This window comes from Xyrauchen texanus, chromosome 19 (genome assembly GCF_025860055.1).
Source record: "Xyrauchen texanus isolate HMW12.3.18 chromosome 19, RBS_HiC_50CHRs, whole genome shotgun sequence".
Classification (NCBI taxonomy): domain Eukaryota; kingdom Metazoa; phylum Chordata; class Actinopteri; order Cypriniformes; family Catostomidae; genus Xyrauchen; species Xyrauchen texanus.
The window spans coordinates 39,801,860-39,813,889 of NC_068294.1; the positions used below are offsets into that span (position 1 = coordinate 39,801,860).

A 12,030-nucleotide genomic window follows, 5' to 3' on the forward strand; every position below is an offset into this window, starting at 1 on the left:
AGGTGCATTGTTTAAAATACAAATGTTGAACTGAGGTTGGCTAATGTGCTAAAGCTAGCGGCAACACACCATGTGTGCTTGAAACGTCACTTCCGTCAACTGTTAAACAGTGAACACTTCCGTGCAGTATGTGTTCCATTTGGAATGATGCTACACTTTGAAAATTCATACAATACATGACTGAGTGCATGGAATATTTTGTAAGTGCATAGTGTGTTGTTTGGGACACAGCTAGATAATTAGCTAGCTAGCTAGCGAGAATGAATGCATCTCACCTTTCTCCCTAGCTCCGTATGTTGTTAATCAGTATATCACGAACATGAATTTGGGCACTGGAAAGGGTGTTTATCCACTGAACACTGGGGAATTTTTAACTCAATTACCTGTATAATTACAATTACAACATCGCTGTATAAATGACACTGTCGTATATTTTCATGGTACATATTAAAATCTACAAAGTTATTATGAAAGATAAATTACATAAAAGTAAAAATACTAAAAAATGTTACTAAAAACTAAAATATTTAAAAAGATTATTTCCCTTTCATGCACATTATGGACGAAAGATATTACAAACAGCATCTCTTTTAAAGAGAAAGTAAGGCAATTTTACACTTGCAGTTCGTCTTCTAACGACTTGAGACTCTAAAAGACCTGACAATGTTTCTGGTATATACATGTTCATGGTTCTGGTTTCTCAATATTATGAGCAAATATGCTCCTTGGTTTTTATGGTGCATTCTGGGAATCTTTAGGGAAAATTCAGTGCAATGGAATGAATCTGCGAATGGCACAGCCCTAGAAATGGCCGACTCCCTGGTTAGTACCCTGACTACTAAACTAGGTAGCAGATTGAGACGCACCATAGACAGACAGAGTCTTGGCCCATTTGAACATTCCATCATTGAAAGTCTATTGGAGTCTATGGAATATTTTGTGGTCCGTTATGGAAAAACTGCACCTCCGATCAGTAAGAAAACACAAAGCAACCCAAGTCAGAAAATTCTGAAGGTATGTGCTGAGTTTGGTGGATGTAGAAAGCTCTAAGCGGAGTTATAATTGATTATAGTCTTACAATTGAATAATTTTAGTCTTGATTTATGGATTTTGGAAAACCACTGAACATAGTCTGTAGAATAACTGTAAGTTGGCTTTGTCAAACCAACATAATTACTAGTGTGAAACTGTGGCTTGTCTTTAAGTTCTGTATTGCAAATATTTACTGAACATTTTAGTTTGTATGCATTGTGTACTGTTGATGAAAAATAGTGATAATGCTTGCCAGAATACGACCCATTAAGCTGTTTTGAAGTAACAAGCTAATATGACAGTATTTCCAATAATATTCTGTAGTAGTGTAAAATACAAAGATAAATCATCAAGTTCACCTTAAATATGCATCAAATAAATATGCATTCTCCGCTTCATTTTGTTTTTGCATTACAGCTAAAAAGCTTCATTTGTTGTTGGCAAGTAAAAAAGAAATATAAAAAAAATTCCAACACATTAATTTGTTCTGAATCAAAATCACATAAACACACTTATCAATTACGACTACCAAATGCGAAACAAAATACTAAGTTTAAACTTAATATGAGTACCAAATACAAATTTCCCAGGGGATGGGAAACTCAACATATTTCTCTAAAAAATGCTACTGGAGAATAGGAGGGGTGGATGTAAAAATATAGGGGATAAAACTGCTAATTTGGAGCAAAGATTAAAGAATTAATCTTTAGATCAAATGCAATCTGAAAAAGAGTCAGAAAAAGGTGTTGTTGTGTGGAAAAGGTGATAATAAGGAACTCTAAAGTGCTCCAATATGGTGCTGTTATTGGCAGAAGAAGGATGACGTCTGGTGGACACCAGGACCGTGAAGATGCTAACACCGTGGACTGATGCCCTTTCTCCCCAGATACCGTAGAACTGCAAAGTTATAGGTGGTGGACACAGTATATGTGAGCTGAAGAGACAGAAAGAAAGAGAGATATGACCCAGTGACAAAAAACTAACATAAAACTAGAAAAACAAAACAATGTTAGTGGTGCATGCCCATGCCAAACTTCACCGCATCTATAATATCTATGATAGCCTGGTCTCTAGAAATGACCTGGTCCCTCCTTCAATGTAAGTCTATGGATTTTTTTTTCCCACCCGATTAATCTACCATTAGGTAAATATCCAGGTGCGGTACTAGGATGTTATCTTTGCTTATGTCTTGGGGAAATACCCTGGGGTATTTCTCCTTGATAATTTCACTTGGGTTGGTCCCCCTTGATCATGCTTCGGAGTTGGTCCGGGGGACGAAGGGTAATGGGTATGGAAATTCAATGGGTGCAATGCCCCAACTAGCCCCTCCTTAGACCCGGCCATGTAAATCCCAAATCCGATTGCTTAGAAAAGTAAAAGCACACCTCTTCTCAACAAGCCACATTTAAAAAGTGTAATTCATGTTGTGTTATGTGCCAAAGTTGAATAATTACTGTAGAGTTAGGGGTTTAATCAAATCCCAACTCTAACCCCAAGTGTTAGTAGTAATAGTAAGGCATGACTTAGCAAACAGTATTCATAAACCTGAAAAGAAGCTAAAATATTTTTCTCTCATATTATTTTAGCTTAATTTAATAAAAAAGCACTATGATATTTGAGAAAGTGCAACAGCATTGGCTTTGACACCAGTTCTAAAAAATATCACCAATCACACGTTTGTGGTCATGACATTCTCACAATGCTTAAAACTCCCTTTTAAAGAATAAAAACAAATACACTGACAAAAAGTTCTCACAATTGCATAAGTTATTCCTAACCATGACTGTGAACAATACATTACAGCCAACCCCTTAATAATGCAGGAACAGAATGCTTTGACACCTACGGCCATGCCATCATGCGAACACATTCTGATTGTGTTCTGTTTCAGTCACTCACCAGAGCCAAGACTGTCATCCCCGCTCCAGCGAAGGCAGCGATGTAGAGATCATATGTCAGGAAAAACTGAAAAACAAGGGTAAAGTGAAGTGCAATGAAGTAAGAACTTTGACATCCTAAAGCCCTGTTTACACCGACAGCATCTCACAATGACAAAAAGTCCAGAAATCATTTCGTTTCCAAGAGAGTTGGCTATTTCCGGCAACATGAGTGACAGTGACCGCCATGCCCAGCAACTTGACAAAGCTGAGAAAAGTTTAACTTTATAAAAAAGAATAGGAGGGAAGACATTGAAGCACATATATTCCATCTACTGTGAGATACTGTAATCAAGCATCGGCAAGACAGAAGAGTTCTTGTTACTGTGACCGATTTCATTGTTTTATATGATGTTCTACATCAGGGCTACTCAACTTCAGAAAGGTCAGGGGCCGCTGGATATATATATATATATATATATATAATGATGCACCCACTTACGGGGCGGTTGTGGCTCAGGTGGTAGAGCGGGTCGGCCACTAATCGCAGGGTTGGCGGTTCGATTCTCTGCCCACACGACTCCACATGCTGAGGTGTCCTTGGGCAAGACACTGAACCCCAAGTTGCTCCCAATGGCAGGCTAGTGCCTTGCATGGCAGCTCTGTCATCATTGGTGTCTGAATGTGTGTGTGAATGGGTGAATGAGATGCAGTGTAAAGCGCTTTGAATACCGCTAAGGTTAAAAAGGCGCTATATAAGTGCAGACCATTGTCAGAAATTGCTGTCATACTGAGTTTGATTCATGCATTGATAATAGTTCATCTTTGTTCATAATATAAAGCATTATTCACTGCAGCAATTTAAATACAAACATTTTCCCCTGTGAAATCTTAATATTTTAGTAGCAATTTCTTGTCCAATTAAGATTATCCTATTTTTGTAGGGGAAAATGCATCTCATGGTGATCAGATCTAGGGCTAGTGGTGCAGCCCACGCCACAGCAACCAGCGACAGAACACCTTATGCCAACCAGTGACCAGCAGTCCAGCGACCTGGGTCTAGATCCATGCCATTTTTTAAAAAGGAATATTCTGGATTCAATACAAGTTAAGCTTAATCAACAGCATTTGTGGCATAGTGTTGATTACCAAACAAAAATAAATCTCATCACTCCTTTTCTTACAAATCGAGGTTACCGTGAGGCACTTACAATGGAAGTGAATGGGGCCAATTTGTGAGGGTTTAAAAAGGCAGAAATATGAAGCTTATAATTTTATAAAAACACTTACATTAATTCTCCTGTTAAAATTAAAGTATTATTTGAGCTGTAAAGTTGTTTAAATCGTCATCTAGTGTTTTAGGTTTTAGAGTTACTTCATCACAGCAACAAAGTTGTAAAACACAGAAAAGGTTAGTAAGTGATTTTATCACACTAAAATCATGTTAACATGCATATTATTTACATCTTCTGGCTATACTTTTAAAATGATGATTATTTTATTGTTTACGGATTGGCCCCCATTCACTTCCATTGCAAGTGCCTCACTGGAGCACAGATTTTTGCATTGTTTAAAGAAAAGGAGGGACGAGTCGAAAATATTTCTTTTGGTAAACAACATAACACAAATGCTGTCGATTGAGCGTAATTTGAACCCGAAATATTCCTTTAAGAAAAAAATCAAGAGTTCATAGGATCAATTACAAGTCCGTATGGAAGTATCTACGATAACTATTAATGTTGATGTTTTTTTTTTGAGAATACAAAATATTAGTAACCTTTTCCTCAAGAAAATACTAAGAATTTTTTTTTATTATGAATAATTTCGTTCTATAGACTGTTTCAATAATCCACCCACTAGCGACTTCCAGCAATATTGCTGTCAGTGTGAACAGGCCTTGATTCTGCTGCACCATGTAAATGTTTGACTTTAGCTTAGATTTGGCAAACCTTGAGGAAATTATTCTGAAGAATTACAGGAATTACACTGAACCACACGGAGGCATGTCTTACCTCTCTTGTTTTGCATACATTAGACAGGGTCATTCCACAAGCCTTTCCTGGAACTGCACTCCATGGAAGTAAACCTTAGAGAGACAAAGGCATAAAACAACATGTAAAAGCCCAAGGCACAGTGTAGTGTTATACTATAGGTATGAGAAGTCATCATTCAGTCATCCCTTACCCTCATGCATTTCAAAACCTTTATGACTTTTATGTTGCATTGAATAAAGAAAGTCATATGGGTTTTGAAACGAGTAAATCATGACCAGATGTTAATTGCTTGTGTAAATAATCTCTTAAATATTCTAAGAGTGGATTCCTTGAGAACATCTGAACATCAAGAAATGTTATTATCTAGAAGAGGCTCATTTCATTTTGTTCTTACAAAAGTCAAGTTTAAGGAGCATCAAACAGACTTTAATTATTATTACTTTCAGCTATATCAAACTCTCAAGCTGTTACAAGACAAAACAGATGTGATGAAAGCATCGCAAGGTCATTACCGTACTGTCTGGCATCGATGCACAGCTGGTTGATGCTGGAGGGCGTCTCAGACAGGAAGTTAATGGTCTGACAGGTGTTTGCCATGTTATAGAAGAAGTAGACAGGAAGTGCAGACAGGGAGAACACCAGTAACCAGACTACAACCAGGAAGTATGTAATCACGATGAACTGTGCGAGAAATATGTAAAAACATCAACTTTATGCATTCTGTCTTAATGGGATAAATCAGCCAAAGATTAAAATTCCATTATAATTTTTTCATCCAAATGTTGTTCCAAAGCTGCATAAGGACCAATGACTATACATGATGTCAGAATATTCATTTTTGGAAGAAATACTCCTTTAAGGATGTAATGTGTCCTTTAGCTAAATTAACTGTGCCCAAAGTCAACTGGAACTCATCACTCACCGTTGTGCTGAGACAGCGGCCACAAGTGGTACTACGGAATTCTCCAAATGATTGCCGGACCGCATTGGTGGTGTAAAAACCTTCCGCCAGCAGGACTATACAGTACAGGAAGAAGAAGGAGGCCAGGCCGTAGATAACATACTGGAAATACTCAATACTACAGGAGAGAGAAAGACAGACTATGAGAAACATGTTTGCACAAGATTGTTTAAACAAAGCATCTCTCCAAACAGTGGTTTAAAACTCGCTGGGCTACTTCCTCAAACACAGATACATTCTAATTTAGGGCAGTAACTAACTATTATTTTAATAATAGCAATTCAGCTTGTGCCTTGAGTTAATAGGTTTATATCATCGTATACACTGACACCTAGGGGCCTGGATGCAGCATCATTAAAATCAATAGTTTGCGGTTACAAATGCAATTTTAGAAATTCACTATCATCAGTCAGCCTTGATTAATTTTAACCATGAATGAAATTGTCCAATAAGAGAGTTGATAGTTACTGAGATTAAGTGGGTAGTATTTGGCAGGTCATGTGATCCTAACATGGCAGCCCACATGTGGGGACCCTATCCATATAGAATAAAACAGCTTTTATAAGGTTACTGATATGACTGGAGTTCCAAGCTCCTGATTTTATTCATATGCTTTAAAACTGCAATTCATTTCTTTAGGAATAGATTTTTTTAATTTGGAAAAAAAATTATGAGTGCACCTTTAAATTTCCCTTACTGAATTACAGGGGGGAATATACATGAGGGTTATTAGGAAGTATAATTCAGTGCAAAATACACAGGTAAAACCCTATTCTTAAAGGGATAGTTCACCCAAAAATTTAAATTCTCTCATCATTTACTTACTCTCATGCCATCCCAGATGTGTATGACTTACTTTCTTCTGCAGAACACAAATGAACATTTTTGGAAGAATATTTCAGCTCTGTAGGTCCATACAATGGAAGTGAATGGTGACCAGCATTTTGAAGCTCCAAAAATCACATAATGGCAGCATAAATGTAATGCACAAGACTCAGTGGTTAAATCCATGTATTCTGAAGCAATCCATTCGGTTATGGTTGAGAACAGAACAAAATGTAATTCCTTATTCACTGTACATCTTGCCATTGCAGTCTCTAAGCACGATCATGATTTCAAGCTCGATTACACTTCCTAGTACTTGATGGATGCACAAAGTGCTATATGGGAAGTGTAATCAAGCTTGAAATCTTTATTGACAAGGAGATTGTTGATGTCAAAACTTATAGTGAAAAAGGAGCTATATTTTGATCTGTTCTCTCCCAAAACTGATTGGATTTCTTCAGAAGACATGGATTAAACCACTGGAGTCTAATGGATTACTTTAATGAGCTTTTTGGAGCTTCAAAATTTTGGTAACCATGCACTTGAATTGTATGGACGTACAGAGTCAAGATATTCTTCTAAAAATCTTTGTGTTTAAAAAATATTGAAAAATCCTTCAAATAAGATGAATGTACCTGAGAAGCAACACTGCATAAGAGATCAAAGAGTGTATTTTGAATATAAGTGTCTATTATCTTGTGGCACTTGAGGCTCTCACTGTGGCACTGTTCATGTTGAACCACATCCTTATTAGTTTAATATGATTACGTCTATCATGTTACGTCTATTTGACAACAAAAGTACTGTAATGTATAATGTCAGCCCTATTAGCCCTATTCTAGTTAAGACCCATTAAAAGCTGTACGTTTTCTTATAAATTACTTACAAATTACTTTATGTTTGGGCAAATCAAATTGATTTGCCATTCGATTGATTGGATCACATATACACTGGGGACCAAATGTCTGAGAGCACAATAAAAATCTGGGATTCAAAATCTAGTTTTAGGATTTTGTATTTTGAAAAAATGGAAAACAAATAAACATAATAATCTAAAATGAATAAGACATATTTACGATTGAATTATTTCTAGTTCACTAATCAACTGTAAGCAAAATTTGTGACATTGATTATGTTATCTCCATTTCCCTCGCTTTCATTGAATAGTATTAATATTAAAGTTTCAATTCAAGTTTTCACTCAAATTGTAATTGAATTGTTTCATTACAATATAACGTGTAATGAAAAATTTTGTATTAAAATAAAAATAAAAAAGGCAAAATGATGCATTTTCTCTCATGCTCTCAGACTTTTGGACCCCACTACGGTTGCTCAGCAAGATGCTAATGGTACACACATGTACGCTAGGGTGATGTAGTCCTGATTGTTTCGGGTGAAGTAGGTTTCGATGAGTCTCTCGCTCTCTGTAAGTGCCTGATGTCCACAGCCGCAGAACAGAGCAATGCCAGAGAAACACAGTAGAGTTGCCACCAGAGAGACGTACGGCACTCCTCCCAGGCAGCGCATACAGCATTCATAACAACCTGCAATTCATCACACAAGCATTTGGACAGACCATATTTAGTCAAGAAAAAATTTCTATCAGTAAACAAGTAGAACATTTTTACACATAGAAATGTGAATGAACAAATTATTAAACTCCTTGATATTTCCAGGTTTTCAATGACTGGTGAAGCACCCTAGCATCATGGCAGCAAGTTTTGGATGGGAATTGAAGGATAAGTGGTTCCTAGCTTTCCCCACTGGGTTACTCTTGAAATGGAATACATAGACTATCATTTAATTGCCAACAAATGCCTTCATCAGTCAACTAACAAAGGACAATCGCATCTACGTATGTGAACTTTGGCAGTTAATCCAGGATGGACTTCAAAGACATTAGTCATTAATCTTAAAGTAAAAAAAAAAAAAAAACAATGTACCTTAACGCTTAATTTACAAATTTAAAACCATGACTTGAACTGCACATAAATAATTAATATTGGCATTATATTCATGTTATTTAGCCAGAGGGGCCCCCACAGTGAGTTTGGTTTCTCCCAAAGTAATTTTTCTCCATTAACCAACATCTTATGGAGTTTTGTGTTCCTTGCCACAGTCGCCTTCAGCTTGCTCACTGGGGTTTCTAAATACAATTTTTATTTAATTATTTAATTTCTACACACAATTTACAATCATATCTAATCAAAATACACAATAATCACTCTAAAACATTATATATATTACAGTTTCATTTTTTGTTAATGCACGATTTCCTGTAAAGCTGCTTTGAAACTGTGTGTGTTGTGAAAAGCACTATACAAATAAAAATGACTTGACTTTTGGTGCCAACACACACCATATCCATTTGCAAACAGTGCTCATTCTAATCTAAAACAATAACAACCTATACTGTCATAGACCCTTATTTAAAATCCATTCACACGTGCCAAAACTGAAGCACATTCCAGATCATGCAAACAACTGCGCACAAAGACGCAGCTGCGGCTCTAAATCGTGAGTCTGGGAGGACTGGTTTAAGTGGCCATTCTTCCTTCATCCGTATCATGTGCTGGTGTGGGGGTGGGTGACGGAGCTGATCTGTACCACGGTGTGAAAAGTGTGAGAAAATAAGGAGGACCAAGAGTGAGAGTGTCTCTTTTTGTGGTTGCACTGACAATAGCCTTTGTCTCGATGCAACACAAGGGCCTGCAATGACGAGCACACAAAGAGCCAGTGCACCTCAGACCCCTACGGACTGACTAAAATGAGTATAAGGGAGAAATAGTGAATAAAGAAGGGGGGAAGATTTGGGATGTAGTTGGGGGTAATGGTACATACACAGGATGTTTATAGAGAACTGTAATAGGGATCCATTATTAGTTATGTTGTTTGACCCCCCCAAATGATTAGTGATAATATCAAAATTGCATTAAACTCAATAACTGAAAACAACTTGATTAAAAAAACTGTATTCAATTTGTTGTTTTTTACTTTGAATGGATTTTAATATTAAATGATTAATTTTATTAGATATCATTAATTGATAACTATAATAACAAACACATGCACATCAAATCATCACAATTAAATAACTCTGAATTAACCTTTATGTCATCACAATAAAAAGTACATCAAGATATTTAAATCAGTCTCAAAAGTTGGTTAAACTTAAAAGGTTTTAGTCTAAAATCTAAATTAACTATTTGGAGTACAACAAAGCTGCTCTTCACAGTAACATATCTAAATAAAACAAAAGAAAACATTTAACAAAAAGTAGGTTGTTTGATTTAAAATAATAAAAAAATATTCAAATACACACACACACACACACACACACACACACACACACACACACACACACACACACACACACACACACACACACACACACACACACACAAAGACGCTCTCTTGCATCAACTGTTTGCAAATGTGTATGCAAGTATCTCACTGTCAAGCTTTACTCTAGTTTATCAAACTAAGAACACAATCTGAAATGAAACTAAATTATATATTAAAAACTCCTGAAATGTCCTAGACACGACTCATATCCTGATAATAGATTAAAAAGTTTGCCCTTACCCATGTCTGTTGGCAGCAGTGTAGTGCTACTATGTGGGGTTAGTTGTTGCTCCTTCAGTATAATCTAACAGACTGCTCCTCTCACAGTCTCCCACACAATGAACACAACTGAAGACAGCCTCAAACTCCAACCTTAAGAAATGTGTCTTTTCATTGGCCTGCATGAATGGCCCAAGGCCCGAGAGTTCAAGGTAAATAATGACACAGGCCATGATGTGATAATGCACTAAAATCCTTGAAAAATGGATATTGATTTGTATTTCATCATTTTATATGCATGCGCTTTAAAGATGCTAGGAGTTTTAAGAGTTACATGTGGCTTTTAGCTCATTTTTGAAAGTAGATTGTAAAAAAGTGCTGAAAACAGCTGTCTGATGCTTTGTGTGCTGTTGAATCAAACATGTTAACAATTACAGGTGTACTCTGTTCATTTTTTAATATATCATCTTGGACTACTGACACTTAGGGGCGTGGATGCTGCATCATTCAAACACAATTGTTTTCAGTTACCAATGCCATTATAGAAATTCACTATTCACACCCAGCCATGATTAAATTAATCCAAGAGTGAAAGGATCAAATAACAGTACAGTTACTGAGATTAAACAAGTAGTATTTGTCTGATTATGGGATTCTAACATGGCAGAACCCATGTGTCGACCCTCTCCATGTAGAAACAGCTTTTAAAAGGACACTGATATTGTTGGAGTGTTCATCTTATGTGAGTGCTCATTATGTTACAAATATGTTCAAAATGACTATTCGTTTATTTAGGACGTGCAACTTTTATTTAGGAGTGCTAGCTCATTTAAGGAATGTCTTGGTGATTCAAACATGGCCTCCCCTATTTTTTTAAGGGTTTGAGTTTTTATTCTTTTAAACTTGAGTTAATTTGTCATTTGTTTATTCTTAGTACAAGTTACAAATTTTTGTTTACCAATCGGATCGTACGTGGTAAAATATATACGCTCATTCTTCTGCAGCGCACGACCGCAGAAACATTAGACTCATCGGTGACCCCTAGTGTTTACTAATCAAACTGCATTTGTGCTCCTGCTACTAGCTTAGCCTACATTAGCTTTGCACATTCGAAATATTGTAATCCAGAACAATATAATATACAATTTATAATATCTGATAAATTAGAATATTTCTAATGTGGTAGATTGATGTGCAAGTTAAACATGATTAACTATGCAATGCACAAAGCAAAATGAACATTATTTAATTTTATTGACCTGTGAGCAAAACATAGTTTATGAAGGAAGAAATAGTAAGAGCAATTTCAAATTGAAATAACATTCTAACACATTCACATTCAATGCTGTATTTCCTTTATATTTATATTACACCCATGCATCTTTATTTAAAAATCATGATTTTTGTGTGTGTGTGTGTGTGTGTGTGTGTGTGTGTGTATGCTGATTATATCAGTACTTCTACTCCATCAAGTCCAGACATGATCAATTTACATTAACAAAAAAAAAAAAAAAAAAAAAAATGCGATGGATGACAATATTTTGTGCAACAGCTACAGAAGTCTGTTCAACACAGACACCATTCTAATGTAATGGCCCATTTAAAATTGTATTATATATTTATAAGAAAGTATCACTAAGATAAAAGTATGGAGTAACATGTAAATACCACGGGATGTGAATATGTTAATCATTCAGTACTATGGTAGACTATGTATCAAAGTACTATGGTGTTGCAATCTGATATCATCACTGTACCATAGTCCCGCCAGATTTTT

General features: G+C 36.0%; 1 protein-coding gene across 1 annotated transcript; it reads right to left on the reverse strand.

The window, feature by feature from the left end:
* Positions 1 to 1,885: 1,885 nt before the first annotated feature.
* plp1a (proteolipid protein 1a) lies at positions 1,886 to 10,314 on the reverse strand. Its single transcript, XM_052150145.1, has 7 exons — positions 10,275 to 10,314; positions 8,047 to 8,233; positions 5,826 to 5,982; positions 5,416 to 5,584; positions 4,922 to 4,995; positions 2,932 to 2,997; positions 1,886 to 1,966 (listed from the first exon to the last, which is right to left on the reverse strand). Exons 1-7 carry the CDS (start codon positions 10,276 to 10,278, stop codon positions 1,886 to 1,888), a joined length of 738 nt encoding a protein of 245 aa, XP_052006105.1. The 5' UTR covers positions 10,279 to 10,314.
* Positions 10,315 to 12,030: the final 1,716 nt, after the last annotated feature.